The following is a 20,042-nucleotide window of genomic DNA, read 5'->3' as shown; positions in this document are numbered from 1 at the left end:
TTCGGGACAGTGGTTCGAAATAAGGCCAGGTTAGTTGCTCAAGGCTACAATCAAGTGGAAGGGGTTGATTTTGAAGAAACTTTTGCACCCGTGGCTAGACTTGAGTCTATTCGGTTACTGTTAGCTGTGGCATGCTTCTTGAAATTCAAACTTCACCAAATGGATGTCAAAAGTGCCTTTCTCAATGGAGTCCTACAGGAGGAGGTCTATGTGAAACAGCCCAAAGGATTTGAGGACCCGAAGTTCCCAGAGCATGTCTATAAACTCAAGAAAGCTCTATATGGGCTTAAACAAGCTCCTGTGAGCATGGTATGACAGGTTAACCTCCTTCCTTCTTGCAAATGGGTTTGCTGGAGGTACTCATTGATAACACTCTTTTTATTAAGCTCTTGCAACCAGGTATTTTTGTAGCTCAAATTTATGTTGATGACATCATTTTTGGGTCTACTTGTGAAAAGGAAGTTGTCAAATTTGTTGATCTCATGACTAGTGAATTTGAAATGAGTCTTATAGGGGATCTGAGTTTCTTTTTAGGTCTACAGATTAAGCAAACTGATCAAGGTATTTTTATCTCACAGTCCAAATATGTTAGAAAAATGCTTGAGAAGTTTGGCTTAGATCACACTAAACATGCCCCTACCCCTTTAAGTACTACTACCAAACTTAGCCGAGATGAGTCTGGTGAGTCTGTTGATCCCACCCTATATAGAGGAATGATAGGTAGTCTTCTATATTTGACAGCCAGTAGACCTGACATTTGCTTTAGTGTAGGCTTGTGTGCTCGTTATCAAGCTAATCCCAAACAGTCTCATCTGTCTGCTGTTAAGCGTATCTTTAAATACCTATCTGGAACTTCAGAGTTTGGCTTGTGGTACTCCAGAGATACCAACATGTCTATTGTTGGATACAGTGACTCTGATTGGGCTGGGAGCTTAGATGATAGGAAAAGTACGTCGGGAGGGTGTTTTTACTTGGGAAATAACCTTGTGTCATGGTTAAGCAAAAAACAAAACTCCATTTCCCTCTCCACTGCAGAAGCTGAGTATATCGCAGCTGGAAGCTGTTGTACTCAACTGATCTGGCTTAATAAAATGGTTACTGATTATGGGTTTCCTCAGAACTCATTGGTCCTATATTGTGATAGTACAAGTGCCATTAACATTTCCAAAAACCCAGTTCAGCACTCACGTACAAAACATATAGACATACGTTATCATTTCATTCGACATATGGTTTGTAAAGCCCGCTTAGTTAATTTGGAAATTAGCAGTTATTTATGTTAATCAGGAAATTATTTATAGCTATTTAAATAATTTATCATTGTTATTTATGGAATTCAGATATGCATAATTATGTTATCAGCAGTTTTTATATTTCGCATTTCCGGTGTCCGGTATTTTGGAACGCGGCGTTTGGCTCAGTAGAAATCACAACTTAGTATGTTAGTATTTTGGGGACGGGTTTTAGACATTGGGAATGTCGGGAATGGCCGGGAATTTAGAATGTCCCAAAAATACCCCTTTAGTGGTTATCTTGTGGTTTTAGTATGGAGGGGCAAAATGGTCTTTTTGCCCCATTGATATTTTGTCTTATGTGATTTTTTTTAAATGGAAATTAAATGTTAATTTTAATTATTTTCTTGGCTGAAATAAAGTATTATATGCATGCAAACCTTTATTTTCTCTCAACTTTACACTTAACAAAAAAATAGAAAAAACTTAGAAAAAAGGAAGCTCTCTTTTCTTTCTCTTCATTTCGGCTTGGTGTTGGCTGCTAGGGCAGGGATTTTCTCTTCAATTGCTTGTGATTTTCTCCTTCTCTTAGTGTGATTCAATTGTAGGTAAGATCTTTGAACTTGTCCTTCTATGTTTTCTTGAATTTTTAAGTGAAAAAGTGTTGAAAATGCATGTGATTGTGAAATGTTCTTGCTGCTGTAATTTTGTTGTTAGTTATGGATTCAAGCATGATTTTTGATGATAAATGAGTTATTTGAAGCATGAGTAGCTAGGTTGTTCAAGCTTTTAAATTATATGTGAAAATTGATGATTTTTGTGAGAAAATGCCATGTTTAGTTTCTGTGTTATTGCTGGTTGTTATTGTTAGTTTGCAGAGGTGTTTTAATGCTTAGTTAAGTAGAATTAACTAGGCTAGGGTGCATGCTAGAGGGTTTAACCAAGTTTGAGTTCTTGAACTCAAAGCTTGGTCTTCAATGGTGAAATTTGCTTGTGAGGTTTCTGGGTAGGTTTGAGGCCTTGGAATGGTCATTTGGGACCTATGTAGGAGGTCTGGAAAGTTTGGGACCATTTGGGTTCGAATTGGTCAAGATATGGGAGTTTTGGTTGCTGCCTGCGAGGAACCGGAATTCCGGTTGAGCATCCGGAATTCCGGATGGGGGTTCGGATTTTCCCAGAACCGGAATTCCGGTTGGGCAACCGGACTTCCGGATGGGGGATTTTTCAGAACCCTAGTTTTCCTCGTTTTTGGGTTTTTAGGGGTATTGCCATGCTTTTTATCGATAGGGAAACTTTTAGTTTCGAGTTTTAGTCCCCGGGAAGTGATTTAGCGTGTCACTTATAGCGTTGTGGTTTTTATGGTTTAGGAGCCAGTAATCCGCCGTTCAGCTTCAGTTCCAACGAGTTGACCGCACACCTGAAATCGGAATCCAGGTAAGATTAGTATAACAGTATGCATATGTAGATTACATGTTTAGCGTGCATGTAGGAAGCCTGTTAGTTTACATTAGATATGTATTTAGGCTTCGAACCACCCAACCCTGTCACGTCGGTACAGGCTGGAGTATGACCAGCAGCCGGAGTATGACCGGTTCGACCGATCAGCCGACACCGGTTGGTGGTTCGGGCTATTGACCTATCCCGTCTGCAGACATGTGCCGGAGTATGACCAAGAATGAGTATGACCGGTTCGACCGATCAGGAGGATACTTGTCAATAGTACCGTCCCCTGAACGTTGAAAACTCGGTACCATGTTGGACATGGCAGTAGTGCTCAGTACCATGTTGGACATGGCAGTAGCGGGACTCAGTATCGTGTTGGACACGGCAGTCAGTTTTATGTATGATATTATTATGCTTTTCTTACTGAGTCTGTCGACTCACAGCTTACGTTGCATGTGTAGGTAAAGGCAAGGCAGTTGCTGATGGACCGTGAGCGAGCTTATGGGATTGTACATGCTCGGGGCGGTTAGGCCTGGAGCGTACGATCCTCGGGACAACAGGCCGGGATTTTGTAACGGTCGTTAGATGACCTTATTTTGATGTAAAAGTTGAATAGTAAAAACGTTTGTAAATATTTTTATAAATCGGGATCCCGAGACTTTTTGGTAAAATGGTTTATGAGTTTAATGAAAAAGCAAAATTTTAATTAATCACATTTTTCCATAAACCTCGTTGATTAGCAACGAGCTGCACAGTACGTTTAAAAATCACGTAATACGCCTAAATTAGTTAGGGTGTTACAACTTGGTATCGTAGCCGCTGTGTTGTCTTCCGAAGATCGTCACGACATGTACAATCATCATCGCCAGCTAGCTCGGTTCACGGTTCAGTAAGCCTTTATTGCTTTAGTAGTTTATTTTATTCAGTTATGAAAAAGAAAAGCCTGTTAGGAAGCATGTTAGTAGCCTGATAGTAGAATAGGCGCATGTTTCATTTCTAATTTCCAAATTAAGCGGCATTAGTAAGCTCGCCTTGAATACGACCTGATATGCCAACTCTTGGTTTCGCAGGCGGTTCTAACTAGATGGACGCCAGGCGGACTACCAGGAGTCGAGGCAACTCAGTGGGGTCGAATCAGGGAGAGGGAGCTCGGTTTCCCCCACCTGCTAGGGGCCGAGGTAGAGGTCCCCGAGGCAGGGCTCGTGGTCGGGGTGATGAGAACCCGCCACAGGCTGCCCAGGCTCCCCCAGCCGATCAGGGAGCCCCGAACTGGGAGTTGCGGTTTGCGGAGATGCAAGCCAGGATCGAAGAGCAAGACCTCGAGATTCAGAGGTTGAGACAGCAGGGTGCTCCTGCAGTTCCAGTGCCAGTAGTTCCAGTGGCACCTGCCCCTGCTGCCCAGGCCGAGATGGTAGTGGCGGCCCATAGATTGGAGCCTTTGTATGAGAGGTTCCGGAAACAAGCACCTCCGGTATTCCTGGGAGGTCCAGATGTGTCGAAAGCCGAGCAGTGGCTTACGGTGATCACCAGAATTCTGAACTTTATGGGTGTCACCGGCAACGACAGAGTGGTGTGCGCCACATTTCAGTTCCAGGAGGATGCCCTGGTATGGTGGGACATGGTGTCTCAGATTCACGATGTCACCACCATGACTTGGGAGAGGTTCCAGGAACTCTTCAACGCGAAGTACTACAACGAGGCGGTTAGAAGCGCCAAGAGAAAGGAATTCGTTCACCTGACCCAGCGGGAGAACATGAGTGTCACTGAGTATACAACTCAGTTTGACCGGTTGGCGAGGTTAGCCTCGGGAATCGTGCCGACCGACTTCAGCAGAAAGGAGAAGTATCTGGACGGGTTGCATCCCAAGATCAGGCATGACCTGATGATTACCACAGACGACAGCACCACCTACGCTCAGATGGTGGAGAAGGCACTGCGAGCTGAGGGCGCAGTGGGGTGCATGTCAGAGTCAGCTAGTACTCCGGTTGGTGGCGGAGCTCCTACCCCTCCTGCATCAGGCTTCAGCAGGGGGAGTAGTGGTTCGGCCATTGATCAGAGGAAGAGGGCACCCACTGCTTCCGGCGGCTCGAGTCAGAACAAGAGGTTCCGGGGAACCGAACGGAGGGAGTCGTCCCGGTGGTAATGAGACTCGCTTCTCCTATCCGAGTGCCCTAGCCGCAAGAGGCACCATCGGGGAGAGTGCAAGGGGCAGGATGCTTTCATTGTGGCATGCCCGGCACTTCAAGAGGGAATGTCCCCGGCTCCGCCGAAGCACCGAGAGCTCCGGCGATGCCCACTCCGGCCGGGGTATTCGCGATCACGCAGCCGATGCGGATGCCACCCATCAGTTGTTACAGGTCAGATTCTTATTAACGACTCGCTTTATTCAGTGCTGTTTGATTCTGGGGCTACACGTTCTTATGTAGCGGCCAGAGTCTTTAGTAAGTTGGGTAGACCCTTTGATAGATATGAGTCAGGGTTTGGAACCCTGTTACTCCGGAGAATTGGTTATCTCCAATAGGTGGATTAGGTCTATGCCGATCAGGATAGATGGTAGAGAGTTGAGCGCTGATCTGATAGAGATGAGCTTAGTCGAATTTGATATTATTTTAGGAATGGATTTCCTATCTAAATATTCGGCGAGCATTGATTGCAAGAGGAAGATGGTGGTCTTCCAACCGGAAAGTGAAGAACCGTTCGTATTTGTGGGTTCGGTTCAGGGATCTCGGATCCCGGTGATCTCGGCTATGTCAGCGAGAGAATTATTGCACGGTGGGTGCTCAGGGTTTCTGGCCGTGGTGGTGGACACCACTCGGCCAGACACCATTCGGCCAGAGGACATCAGCGTGGTTCGGGAATTTTTGGACGTTTTTCCCGAAGAACTTCCAGGGTTACCACCTCAGCGGGAGATTGACTTCGTGATTGACTTGGCACCAGGGGTGGATCCGGTTTCTAAAGCCCCGTATAGGATGGCTCCACTCGAACTTAAGGAATTGAAGATTCAGCTCCAAGGGTTGCTTGACCTAGGGTTCATTCGGCCCAGTGTGTCACCTTGGGGAGCCCCGGTTTTGTTCGTGAAGAAGAAGGATGGATCTATGAGGATGTGCATCGACTACAGAGAGTTGAACAAGCTGATGGTGAAGAACAAATATCCATTACCTAGGATCGATGACTTGTTCGATCAGCTTCAGGGGAAGACGGTCTTCTCTAAGATTGATCTCCGTTCGGGTTATCATCAGTTGAGGATCCGAGAGGAGGACATTCTAAAGACGGCTTTCCGCACTAGGTATGGACACTACGAGTTCCTGGTTATGTCATTCGGACTAACCAATGCTCCTGCAGCATTCATGGACCTGATGAATAGAGTATTCAAGGATTTCCTCGATATCTGTGTTATTGTGTTTATCGACGACATCCTCGTGTACTCTCAGTCAGAAGAGGAGCATGAATTACATCTTCAGATGGTACTGCAACGACTTCGAGAACATAGACTCTACGCCAAGTTCAAGAAATGTGAGTTACGTTGTCTCGTGTGTCCTTCCTAGGACACATTGTGGGTAAGGACGGGATCAAGGTGGATCCCGGGAAGATCGAATCCGTCGAGGATTGGCCGAGACCGAAGACAAGGATGAGATCAGAAGCTTTTTGGGATTAGCTGGGTACTACCGTAGGTTCGTGGAGGGGTTCTCCAAAATTTCTATGCCCCTAACCGAGCTTACAAAGAAGAATCAGCGATTTATCTGGACAGATAAATGCGAAGCTAGTTTTCAGGAACTGAAACAGAGATTGATTACTGCACCGGTACTAGCTTTGCCTTCGGACGAGGAGAAGTTCGTGGTCTATTGTGACGCATCCAAATAGGGTTTGGGGTGCGTATTGATGCAAGCCGATCGGGTTATCGCTTATGCCTCCCGTCAGTTAAAGGATTATGAACAGCGATACCCGACTCATGATTTAGAATTGGCCGCAGTGGTTTTTGCACTGAAGATTTGGCGGCATTACTTGTATGGTGAAAAGTGCGAGATCTATACCGACCATAAAAGTCTCAAGTATTTCTTTACTCAGAAAGATTTGAACATGAGACAAAGGCGTTGGTTGGAATTAGTGAAGGACTACGATTGTGAGATCCTTTACCATCCCGGGAAAGCCAATGTAGTGGCCGATGCCCTGAGCAGAAAGGGTCCCGGGCAAGTGGCTAGCATGGTTCAGATCTCACCTCAGCTAGCAGAGGATATGGTTAGATCCAGCATTGAGTTTGTGGTAGGCCAGCTTCACAACTTAACGCTGCAATCTGATCTGTTAGAAAGAATAAAGATTGCTCAGACGACAGATCCGGAGTTAGTGAAGATCCGAGATGAGGTATTGGCTGGTCAAGCCAAGGACTTTTCAGTGTCAGCTAGTGGAATGCTTTTGTATAAAGCCAGGGTTTGTGTCCCGAACAGTGTGGACTTGAGGAACGAGATCTTTGAGGAGGCTCATTCTACTCCATATTCTCTACATCCCGGCACCACCAAGATGTACCAAGATTTGAAACCGTACTTCTGGTGGAGCGGTATGAAGAAGAATTTGGTAGAATTCGTTTCGAGATGCCTCACGTGTCAGCAGATCAAGGCTGAACATCAGAGACCAGCAGGGTTGTTGCAGCCTCTAACCCTACCAGAGTGGAAATGGGAGGATATTGCGATGGATTTTGTGGTCGGGTTACCTAGGACCACGGGTATGTATGACTCCATCTGGGTAGTGGTGGATCGATTTACGAAATCTGCTCATTTTCTGCCGGTTAGAACAACGTTTACAGTGGATCAGTTGGCAGAGTTATATGTCAGGGAAATAGTGAGACTTCACGGGGTACCGAAATCTATAGTTTCGGACAGGGATCCGAAATTCACCTCTAAATTTTGGCAAAGTTTGCAACGGGCAATGGGTACGAAACTAAAATTCAGCACGGCATTCCATCCTCAGACAGATGGTCAGTCCGAAAGGACAATTCAGATATTAGAGGATATGCTGAGAGCCTGTGTTATGGACTTCGAGGGTTCATGGAGTAAATACCTACCGTTAGTGGAGTTCTCGTATAACAACAGTTACCAGAGTACGATAGGGATGGCACCCTACGAACTGTTGTACGGTAGGAAATGTAGATCCCCTATCCACTGGGATGAGACAGGGGAGAGGAAATACCTAGGTCCAGAATCAGTTCAGCGGACCAATGAGGCAATAGAAAAGATCAAAGCTAGAATGCTTGCCTCCCAGAGCAGACAGAAGAGTTACGCAGATCCGAAACGTCGAGATGTTGAGTTCCGAGTAGGGGACCATGTGTTTTTGCGAGTATCTCCGATGAAGGGGATTAAACGTTTCGGGAAAAGAGGCAAGTTATGCCCTAGATTTACAGGACCTTTCGAGATTCTCGAGAAGATAGGTCAAGTGGCATATCGGTTAGCATTGCCTCCAGCTTTATCAGCAGTGCACAACGTATTTCATGTCTCAATGTTGAGAAAATACGTTTCAGACCCCTCTCATATAATCGGCTTATGAGAGCCTTCGGCTTCCGGTCGGATATGTCCTATGAGGAACGAAAGTGCGGCATCCCGGATAGAAAGGATAAAGTCCTTCGAATAAGACCATAGCGTTGGTCAAGGTTCTGCGGAGAAACAAGAAGGTGGAAGAAGCCACTTGGGAGCTAGAATCGGTATATGCGAGCTCAATATCCGTAGTTATTCGGAGTTAGATTTCGGGGACGAAATCCTTTTAAGGGGGGGATAGTTGTAAAGCCCGCTTAGTTAATTTGGAAATTAGCAGTTATTTATGTTAATCAGGAAATTATTTATAGCTATTTAAATAATTTATCATTGTTATTTATGGAATTCAGATATGCATAATTATGTTATCGGCGGTTTTATATTTCGCATTTCCGGTGTCCGGTATTTTGGAACGCGGCGTTTGGCTCAGTAGAAATCACAACTTAGTATGTTAGTATTTTGGGGACGGGTTTTAGACATTGGGAATGTCGGGAATGGCCGGGAATTTAGAATGTCCCCAAAATACCCCTTTAGTGGTTATCTTGTGGTTTTAGTATGGAGGGGCAAAATGGTCTTTTTGCCCCAATGATATTTTGTCTTATGTGATTTTTTTTAAATGGAAATTAAATGTTAATTTTAATTATTTTCTTGGCTGAAATAAAGTATTATATGCATGCAAACCTTTATTTTCTCTCAACTTTACACTTAACAAAAAAATAGAAAAAACTTAGAAAAAAGGAAGCTCTCTTTTCTTTTCTTCATTTCGGCTTGGTGTTGGCTGCTAGGGCAGGGATTTTCTCTTCAATTGCTTGTGATTTTCTCCTTCTCTTAGTGTGATTCAATTGTAGGTAAGATCTTTGAACTTGTCCTTCTATGTTTTCTTGAATTTTTAAGTGAAAAAGTGTTGAAAATGCATGTGATTGTGAAATGTTCTTGCTGCTGTAATTTTGTTGTTAGTTATGGATTCAAGCATGATTTTTGATGATAAATGAGTTATTTGAAGCATGAGTAGCTAGGTTGTTCAAGCTTTTAAATTATATGTGAAAATTGATGATTTTTGTGAGAAAATGCCATGTTTAGTTTCTGTGTTATTGCTGGTTGTTATTGTTAGTTTGCAGAGGTGTTTTAATGCTTAGTTAAGTAGAATTAACTAGGCTAGGGTGCATGCTAGAGGGTTTAACCAAGTTTGAGTTCTTGAACTCAAAGCTTGGTCTTCAATGGTGAAATTTGCTTGTGAGGTTTCTGGGTAGGTTTGAGGCCTTGGAATGGTCATTTGGGACCTATGTAGGAGGTCTGGAAAGTTTGGGACCATTTGGGTTCGAATTGGTCAAGATATGGGAGTTTTGGTTGCTGCCTGCGAGGAACCGGAATTCCGGTTGAGCATCCGGAATTCCGGATGGGGGTTCAGATTTTCCCAGAACCGGAATTCCGGTTGGGCAACCGGACTTCCGGATGGGGGATTTTTCAGAACCCTAGTTTTCCTCGTTTTTGGGTTTTTAGGGGTATTGCCATGCTTTTTATCGATAGGGAAACTTTTAGTTTCGAGTTTTAGTCCCCTAGAAGTGATTTAGCGTGTCACTTATAGCGTTGTGGTTTTTATGGTTTAGGAGCCAAAAGAATCCGCCGTTCGGCTTCGTTCCTAGTCGGGTTGACCAGCACACCCGAAATCGGAATCCGGAGTAAGATTAGTATAACAAGATGCATATGTAGATTACATGTTTAGCGTGCATGTAGGAACCCTGTTAGTTTACATTAGATATGTATTTAGGCTTCGAACCACCCAACCCCGTCACGTCGGTACAGCCGGAGTATGACCAAGAATGAGTATGACCGGTTCGACCGATCAGCCGACACCGGTTGGTGGTTCGGGCTATTGACCTATCCCGTCGGTACAGCCGGAGTATGACCAGCAGCCGAGTATGACCGGCTCGACCGATCAGAGGATACTTGTCAATAGTACCGTCCCCCGAACGTTCAAAACTCGGTACCATGTTGGACATGGCAAGTAGTGCTCGGCACCATGTTGGACATGGCAGTGGCGGGACTCGCATCGTGTTGGACACGGCAGTCAGCTTTATGTATGATATTATTATGCTTTTCTTACTGAGTCTGTCGACTCACAGTTTACGTTGCATGTGTAGGTAAAGGCAAGGCAGTTGCTGATGGACCGTGAGCGAGCTTATGGGATTGTACATGTCGGGGCGGTTAGGCCTGGAGCGTACGATCCTCGGGACAGCAGGGCTGGGATTTTTGTAACGGTCGTTAGATGACCTTATTTTGATGTAAAAGTTGAATAGTAAAAACGTTTGTAAATATTTTTATAAATCGGGATCCCGAGACTTTTTGGTAAAATGGTTTATGAGTTTAATGAAAAAGCAAAATTTTAATTAATCACATTTTTCCATAAACCTCGTTGATTAGCAACGAGCTGCACAGTACGTTTAAAAATCACGTAATACGCCTAAATTAGTTAGGGTGTTACATGGTTGAATCTAAATTGTTGACTATTACTCATGTGTCCACAGGTGCTCAACTTGCTGATTTATTCACCAAGGCTCTGGATGCTCACACCTTTGCTCATCTTCACAGCTCCATTGGAGTTTGCACTATCTGATCTTGTGGAAGTTGCATCTTACATGAGTCAACAACCTCTGGCTATGGTAAGTTGGTCAATATTCTAAGTCTAGGGAGTTCACATGGTGTTTGGATTATTAATTGGCTGTGTCTAGGGAAGAATCATTCACTACCCCAGTTGCAAAGGCTACCTTTCTTGGATGAAATGGGAAGAGCTATCCTTGTACCTTTGAGTGCCTAGGAAAGTTTGCTCCTTTTCGAGTCACTCTCAGAGAAAAATTTAAAGGATGACGGCTACATCTCCCTGAAAGAGTGAAAGCCTCAACTGGTTGGCAAAACCCAGAGTGTGTGTGTCTATCAATCATTAGAAAAAGGGAAAGAAATTTTTTGAAAAAAAATAAACAAAAAACTGGGGCAAGTCAACTCTCTTTTCTTTTGAGTGTCTTGTTTGAGATGAGTGCAGTGCCTTGATCAACTTCTTGGTGCTTCACATGAGGTCACTTCACACACAAATGGTAGTTGGGTGATTCATCCTTGCTCATATGTCAATTGTTATCCTCTCATGCATATGATATTGATCCCTGTTGTTCTCAAATCTTATTGACTAACTTACCTGTGCTCTAAGTGCTGTTGTCCTGTGTAGGTGTTCTTTTTACAGATTGTCTTTCAAAGCATGGGTGTTTGTTTCTGAAGAGCTATATTTTTTTTAACAAATTGAGTGTCTGTTTTCACATGTGGTAATTTTCACAATTTTTTTCTCTAAGTCGTTTTTTTTGGTACGTATTGCCTATCTCGAGTTGGGCTGTTGTTTTTTTTTGTTCTTTTGTTAATGGGCTTGGGCTTCATTCTATATCATGATCAGGGCAGTTTGGTCTTTTTCCATAAATGGTAATAAATATCTGTTTTTAAAATCATTTGCTTTCACCAAACTTGTCAACTCAAACTATTCATCTTCTTAAGCTCAGTTCAACTTCTCTGTGGATTTTACTGTTTCTGGGGTGTCTTGGCTGTGCAACAATGGGCAAAAAGGCAGGGCGTCTCGTGAAAATGTCTGCGTTAACTGGCGATGGCTCGTCGTCTCTCTCACCACCGGTGCAACCACACTCGTCTCCCACTAGGTCAGAATCGCCTCCATGCACACCAATCCCAGGTAAGCCTTCTTCCTCTGTAAGTCTTCCGAGAAGGTTTACTAGGTCAATGTCCATTCCCTTTGCCTCGACTAAGGCTCCCCCCTCATCCACCACTTCCCCCATGCCTCCCACTGAGTCTGACTCATCTCCGCCCCCTCTGCCAAAGTCTCACCCAAAAAGGAAACATGTTTCCTCTGATGCAACTCCTTCGTCAGTGCCTAAGAAATCCAAAATTCCTGAACCTAGTGTGTCTGAGCAAAATCTGTCCAATGCACCATTTTACTCTAATGATAAACTGCTTAGATTTCAAGAAAATGTATGTCGTCGCCCATTGTGGCCTGAATACCGTGTTAAGCTCAAGCATTTTCCTAGAATTAAGGAGTTAATTGAGTCTCGTGGGTGGTCATTGTCTGTTACTCATCTCCAACCCCCAAATGAGAATCTGGTGAGAGAGTTTTATGCCAACCTTGATGAAAGCATTCTAAATAGGAAGAGTCAGTTCCTTTATCTAGCTTATATTAGAGGTAATAGGTTTCGGTTTGCTCCTTCCACCATTAGTTGTGTCCTGAAAATCAAAACCATCACCCATCCCACATTTAATGATGAATATAAACCAGAGTTTAAGGTTGTAGGAGCTGAGATTACTGGCAATCCTAATTTTGTATGGAATGGGAAGGAGTTACCTGTCACGGTTCTCTCCGAGTTTTACAGGATCCTTCATAAAATAGCCATGTCTAACTGGTGGGCCAATTCTCACATTTCCACAATCAACTACAATACAGCTAGATTTCTGTATGCCTTAGGTACTGGGGTCAGCATTGATCTTCCAACACTCATGTATGATCGAATTATGAGTTCTGCCTCTGCCAAAAGTATCAAACATACCCTACCTTATCCCAGCTTGATCAACAGAGTGGTTAAAAGAGGTTCTCCAGTTGTTTATGAGCAAGACAAACTTCTTCCGGTTCCATCCATTGGTAAATCCTTTAATCCTGTGCATAGCAAACCACTTCCACTATCAGTCATGGATGTTTCTGCTGTTGGGGCTTCACTAATGGAAGATTCACCTGCTGCAACAACTGTTCCTTCCTCTTCACGAGATGGGGCTGCTTCCACTAATTGGCAGTCTCAGTTGCTCGCCACAGTCACTGATCTGGCCACCTCCTATGCTCGTGACCAACTCAGGCAACGTCGCTTTGAAAAATCGGTCATTGATGTTCTCACTGCTATGGCCAATGTACTCAAGGAATCTGAAGCTTCTCCAGCTGTTCATACTCAGGGGATTGTGTCTAGCTCTTCTGCAGATGAATCTGACCAGCATCAGCCTGCTCCTGGTCTCTCTCCATCTCCTGCCGCCATAGACCCATCTGCTGGACAAAGTCAGCCACAAATGTCTGCAGCCACTCCCGTCCCTTTCTCTGCTGATGTTCAAGGTGCTCAGGGTGTCTCTTCATCAGCTGGCATTGACAAAGAGATTGATTCCTGGTTTCAACAAGGCGAGGATATTGGGACTGATATTCAGGGGGAGTCGTCACACACTGCTATAGTCCAGGGGGAGCCCTCAACTGTGGCAGCTGTTCAGGGGGAGCCTTCCAATGTGGCTCCGGTCTCTGCTCCAGTTGGTGGTGACTCAAGGATTCTTGGTGCTCCTCTGGTCTCATATTCCAGCAGTGATTGATTATGATCATCGAGGGGGAGTTATTTTACCTTTTGATATAAACTTTGTTCTTACCTTTTGATATAAACATTGTACACAGTTTTTTTTGGGGTTTGTGTTAATATTGTGGATACTGGCTGTGTTTTAGTATTGCGTATGTCTAAACTGTTGATGATTTCAATGTGGTTTGTCGTTGATCATAATTTGCCAAGGGGGAGATTGTAAGTGTCATGTTTTGTGTGGCAAATTAGATATTGCTTTTGTTCAGTATTTGTTGTCTCTAACATCTGTTCTGGAGTTAGTTGCATCTGTTTTTCACTAATATCATTTTAGTGCCATGTCAGCTTTCTGCTAGTTTGTTAGAGTGTGCCAGCTGTACTTTGCTGGTTGGTTAGTTAGTCTGGTTTATTATCTTTAGTATATAAATTCGATCAAAACCGTTGTACTAATTAACTCTCTTCTGTTAGAATCTTCTTCTTGATTCTTGCTCTGCTAGGGCAACATATTTTCTGTTTTTGTTCTTGTTTGTGCAGATTGAAGTTCGAGAGATCTTCCTGAGGTTGAAGATGAAGTTCAAATCTGCTTGATCTGAAGGGAGTTCAGATTCTTTGCTGAAGGTTGTTCAGCTGTGTGTTTCTTGTGTTTGAGATCTAAATGTGTTTAGATCTCAAAGCTTGAGGTTGTTCAAGCATTAGGTAACTTTGTATAAAAGTCAATTTAGATTACTTTGTTTGATTTGAAGAATCAGAACTGGATATTGTAATTGAATTGATTGTTTAGTGAAAGTTACTGTACCCGGTTCAAGGGAACCCAAGCACTACTCGGTTGGAATGCGTTTCCAATGCAGAGGAAGCTTGTAAATTCTGTGTTCATTGTTTTTAATTTCTAATTCATAACATAGATTTAATCTGCTAAGAATCATCAATATGAACTGGTAGAAATTAGGACTTTCAGCTCTCTTGGTCGTCGAACTTTGGGCTTCCTTTCTTCCACGGCCAGGATGACTTCTTCTTGCTCGTGCTGAGGTGTCCGGGCTTACCTCTCCCGAGCTTTGCTCAAATCTCCAGGGATGTGCGGACCTCCAATAATGACTTGTAAGTGTCCATCTATGGGTGGAGGTAGCAGATCCTGGTTGTTTTGACCTTGGTTGGTCTTGACATACTTCTACAGGTGCGGGTTGTTTTTCTTGATCAGAAATTCAATTTCCTGCTTCGGATTATAACATTTGCTGGTGTCGTGGCCATAGTCTCCATGGAACCGACAAAATTTTGTCATGTCCCTTTTGTTGGTATCTTTCTTCATGGTCACGGGGAGTCTGTCCAGATTTATCAGTGAACTTTCCTTTCTTCCCGTTTCCTTGCTTGTGGTTGTTGCTTGAACGCTTGCCACTTGAATTGTTGGAATAGTGGGGAAGTTGGGCGGATGTTCTAGTGGAAGGAGCCTTCGCTTTGCCCAGCTTTTGCTCACCTTCTGCTCGTTGAATGGCTTCTTCAAGCTTGATGAAGCGTTCGGCTCGGTCAAGGAAATCACTCATTGAGTCTACCGGCCCGTTCTTCCTTATATCTTTCCATAGTTCACAGAGGACTTCAATGCCCCCCAATATCGCGGATAACTTTCCATCGTCGGTTACCCGCGAAACTTTGGTCACTTCCGTCATGAATCTGCTGATGTACGCCCGTAGTGGCTCGCCTTGTCGTTGCTTTACTTCGACCAAATCTCCCAGATGCAATGGGAGCTAACGTGAGGAAGACAATTGCGCATGGAATTACGAAGAAAAGGTTTTCCATGAACTAAACTTTCCAAGAGCCAACTTGAAATACCATTGCTGTGGGGCTTCCGAAAGAGTGGCACGGAAGATTCTGCAGCATACATCCCCCCGTACTCCTTGTAAATCCATTTGCATCTCAAAGTACTTGAGATGGGAAAGAGGATCTTCTCTCCCAGTATACATCTTCCACGTTGGAATTTTGAACAAGTGAGCCAGTGGCAGGAGATTGATCTTTGGTGAGATGGGAGTTCCGTGAGCATGGTCTAACTTAAGATCATTGTTACACTGTCCGGCCATGCTATGAAACATATTTTTCAACTCGTTAAGCTAGGCCTATACGGCTTGGCTGACTTGTTCGGCATTCTGGTCGACTTGGACTATGTCAGCGTCTTTCTGAGCGGGGATTTGAGTATGGGCTCCGGACTGCACGATCGTTGTAGTATTCTGCTCGTCTGTTCCCCTTCTTCTATTTAGATCGTTCCTTAGGTCATGGGTTGTTCCCAACCTATCGAACACAAAAGAGCTTAGTTGTCTCAGCGATTGATTTGCTTGGTTGACAGGTGGAATAATGCCATTATTCTGGTTGGAACAGTCAGGTATGGCTCCTCCTGATGAATCCTAGACAAGGTCTGCTCGCCTACCTCTTTGTTCACGAGTGAAACTCGCAACCGGGGATTGGGCGGCTGACCATTATTTGTCTGGGAAGTATTCATCGTGGGGTCATCTTCCGTTTTTCCCAGGGGAATGACGTTCGGCGTTTGCTGTCCTACAGTTTGGTAGGCTCTTCGTATCAACACGGTAGCTTGCCCACTGCAATCTTCGATCTCTGCATGGTGAGCTCTTAATGCCTCCATCTCTTTATCTCTCCATTCAACAAACAGACGCCTTTGTTCGTCAAATGCGAGATTTATTGCAGCACGCAGTTCATCCTGATCATGATGCAGAGTGTTGCTATGACTCTGCATGAGTCCGAGCGCGACACGGAGATTTTGCAATTCGGTTGCATCTCCGATGGTTGTCTGGGCGTTGGTTCCAGGCAGAACAATCGTGTTATGAATGCCCTGGTTCTGTGCCGAAATGTTATTCCCAGTCTCTCGCACACCAGGCGTAGTTTTAGTAACAGAAGTTGTTTCACCATTCACCACGCTTCTCATCTATCCAAGATTGACAGCAGGCGGAACCCTTGAACTCCCTGGGTCCTATAATGCTAGATCTAGCGTCTGTGAATTTTTTGGGCGAGACAAGCCTCTACAAGTTTGCACCATCGTGTTGGCGGTTGAGTGTCGAAAAGAGCAATTTGTGATCCTTCTCTCAATGAAAGCACCAAAATGTTGACTTCGCTTTTAGCAACCAACAATGAGTCTTTTTTATAAGCGATAAACGATATGTTGTAACAAATATATAATAAAGCAATAGTGAGACACATAAAATTTATAGAGGTTCAGCCCCGAGTAGTTCGGTAATAGCCTAATCCTCGTTATTTGTATTGACTCAAGAACAGGGAAGAAGATTCCTTTTCTTATAGCTCTTAGAACAATATCTCTGAATATATAATTCTTAGATAATAATATAGTCTTAGCTTAGCTGCGTATTGACTTTCAATCTCCCGGTCCGCTTGCCCAGTGAACATACCTCACCATTTATAGGCCTGGGAAACTTGAGGAGGAAGAGTTTCCTCTGTCGTTACAATGCGCATAAACAGAAAGATCGTGTGATCAATGCTAAATGCAAGGATCGTGGGACTGAGGATGAATACACTGATAGTTGGATCGTGTGTATGCCGTATCCACGTAAGTTGATCCCTGAGTTATAGGGATTGAGCTGATGACTCATGATGCGAAAGCTGAATTCGCTAAGTGTTGATTGCTCTGCACGGGTCGCTGAATATCTTACTCAGGATGTGCCAGCGAGGCATCCTGCTCAGTCTATCTTCCCGAGCAGACGCTCCAAGCGGACTCCACGAGTCACCATTCTCGTAATGCCACGTTAGAGTGCAAAATTTTGGATAACACATCTGATACTGGTAAACTTTGCCAATGCCCTCGAAAGGACATAACACTTATCCAAGGTGTAATTATACCTATCACTGATTATCATGTCAGTCTAAATCTTGTGAACTGACAAATCAGGGAATTAAACTTTTGAACATATAACCACGATTATGTTTCACTGTGCTGACGACACTATAATTATGAACAAATACATATGTTCTGGACTTAATATAATTTATACATTAAATATAATCATGAAATAAATCATGTGAACCATGCAACATAAAATGTGATTTCTAATCTTTATTAATTAGTAAATCTGATTATATTAAAATAGGTTTTATTTAGGGTACAAAACCCAACAGGGATCGCTCTTGTCACACCTGGGGGCAACACCTGCACGATGCAGTCAAATTTTGATTGAAGGGATCCAATAATGAGGCCGAATATGAAGCTCTTATCGCCGGTCTAAAACAAGCCCAGGATATGAAGGTCGAGCACATTGAGATCTGTAGTGATTCACAGCTGGTGGTAAATCATGTATCTGGAGAATACGAGGCTCGAAGGGAAAAGATTATAGCATATATGAGTAAAATACACGATCTGTTGCACATTTTAAAAGCTACGCTCTAAGAAAAATTCAAGGGAAGAAAACACGACTGTTGATGCATTAGCTCGACTTGCGAGCAGCAATGTAAATGATAGAGAAAATTTGATTCCTATTTAGTTTCTGGAAGAACCTAGTATCACTGGCACGAAAGAAATTTAAATGATTGATACATCCCCGAACTAGATGACGCCAATAGCAGCCTACCTCAACACTGAGGAACTCCCAGATAATAGTAATGAAGCTCGAAAAATGAGGAGGAAAGCTGCGCGATACATCATAGTAGAGGGAGTTATGTATAGGGGAGGATTTTCCATGCCATTGCTTAGGTGTGTTACACAAGAAGAAGCTGTACGACTTTTGTCTGAAGTACATGATGGATTTTGTGGCAACCATGCTGCTAGACATAGTTTTTCTAAGAAAATCCTAAGACAAGGTTACTTCTGGCCGACGATGACTGAAGATTCCAAGGCCTATGTTAAAAAATGTGATAAATGCCAGAGATTTTCGAAGATACCTAGAGCATCGCCCAACGAGCTAACTCAGATGCAAAGTCCTTGGCCTTTTGCCATTTGGGGAATCGACCGATAATTGCCCAAAGGCAAAGGTGGAGTGCAGTATGCAGTGGTTGCAGTTGATTACTTCACTAAATGGACAAAAGCCGAGCCATTAGCAACCATCATGTCCAAGAAAGTGCAAGACTTCATTGTGAAAAACATAATTTGTCGGTTCTGATTGCCGTACAAGATAGTCTCGGACAATGGCGAACAGTTTGACAGCCAATCCTTTACTGATTTCTGTACGAATCATGGTATCATCAAAAGTTTCTCCGCAGTGGCGCATCCCCAAGAAAATGATCAAGTTGAACAACTCAGTAAGACATTGAAGGATACCTTAAAGAAGAGACTTGAGGACGCCAAAGGAAATTGGTGGGAGGAACTTCCTGAAGTTCTATGGTCGTACCGAACAATTGAGAAAATAGCAATCGGACAGACTCCATTTGCCATGGCATATGGATATGAAGCTATGCTGCCCGAGAACTCGAACCACCGTCCCACAAAAAATTAACATATAGCTAAAAGGCCAATCATGTACTCCTGGCAGAATCACTTGATGAAATTGAAGAGAACCAAACCACAGCAAACTTAAAACTAATAGCCCATCATCAAAAAGTAGTTCGGTATTTCAACAAACAAGTGAAAGAACATAAATATTTGTGGGAGATATGGTCCTATGAAGAGTATTTTTGAACACCAAAGATAGTACGGCAGGTGTGCTCGGACCTAACTGGGAAGGACCATATCAAGTGGTCGAAATTCTAGAATCAGGGGCATACAAATTAGGTAAGTATGATGAAAAAATGCAACTCTTTCTGGTACTAAGGTATTGGAACAGGGAACATTTAAGAAAATACTACCAATATAAGTACCAGGTCGGATGACCATATCAAGTACGAAACAAAAGAACATTTGCTCTTAAGTGAATCGCCTTCTGGGCGGACCACACCCAAAGGTTCGGATAAAAATCTTAAGTACTCAGGTCGAATGACCACCATTGAAAGTACGACTTTTATTTCCTACAAATTGTTTTGTTCATGTTAAGCTAAAGATCAGATCAGATCAGCATAATAGCTTTGATGTAAGTTACTATGGTAACAGACATATTCCCAATCAATAAGTGAATAAAGATTTTATTTTAAATTCAAATTGAGTTGAGTGCATTAGCATGTTATTAATTTACCATCTAGTGCGTACAAAAGGTTGGGTCAAACCCAAAACCCCGAACAGACAAGAAAGTATACTTGTAAAAATAAATAAAAAGTGACCAAGAGTCATAAGTCTGCTCGGTCACTTGGGGGCACCTATAGTTGTACAAAGCATTTGGTAAAAAACAAAACAAATACAATTGCACGATGATTATAAATAGAGATGAAAATCATTAAGGATAGCAAAAGCATTCAAACCCAGGATTAAAGGCTGCCTAGTCAGCTAGCTGTTCAAAAAATGAAAAATATATTCCAAGTTGAAAGATTGCTTGGTCAGTACTTTGTCTTAAAAAAGGCCTTATGGCCGAACAGATAAAAAAAAAGATAGAAAAAGGGAGCATTCAAACAACTAGAGT

The 20,042-nt window shown here is 43.3% G+C and overlaps 2 protein-coding genes across 2 annotated transcripts; both read left to right on the top strand.

Moving 5' to 3' along the window:
* Positions 1 to 341: 341 nt before the first annotated feature.
* Positions 342 to 11,459, top strand: LOC133031391 (uncharacterized mitochondrial protein AtMg00810-like). Its single transcript, XM_061104876.1, has 4 exons — positions 342 to 1,232; positions 10,720 to 10,854; positions 11,232 to 11,291; positions 11,412 to 11,459. The coding sequence occupies exons 1-4, from the start codon at positions 342 to 344 to the stop codon at positions 11,457 to 11,459; spliced, it is 1,134 nt and encodes a 377-aa protein (XP_060960859.1).
* Positions 11,460 to 18,107: 6,648 nt separating this feature from the next.
* Positions 18,108 to 18,989, top strand: LOC115704137 (uncharacterized). The gene is made up of 2 exons (XM_030631355.2): positions 18,108 to 18,398; positions 18,669 to 18,989. Exons 1-2 carry the CDS (start codon positions 18,108 to 18,110, stop codon positions 18,987 to 18,989), a joined length of 612 nt encoding a protein of 203 aa, XP_030487215.2.
* The last annotated feature ends 1,053 nt before the right edge of the window (positions 18,990 to 20,042 follow it).

This window comes from Cannabis sativa, chromosome 9, assembly GCF_029168945.1.
Source record: "Cannabis sativa cultivar Pink pepper isolate KNU-18-1 chromosome 9, ASM2916894v1, whole genome shotgun sequence".
NCBI classification, from domain to species: domain Eukaryota; kingdom Viridiplantae; phylum Streptophyta; class Magnoliopsida; order Rosales; family Cannabaceae; genus Cannabis; species Cannabis sativa.
Note: the sequence above shows the minus strand (reverse complement) of the source record. Positions and strands in the feature narration are given on the sequence as shown.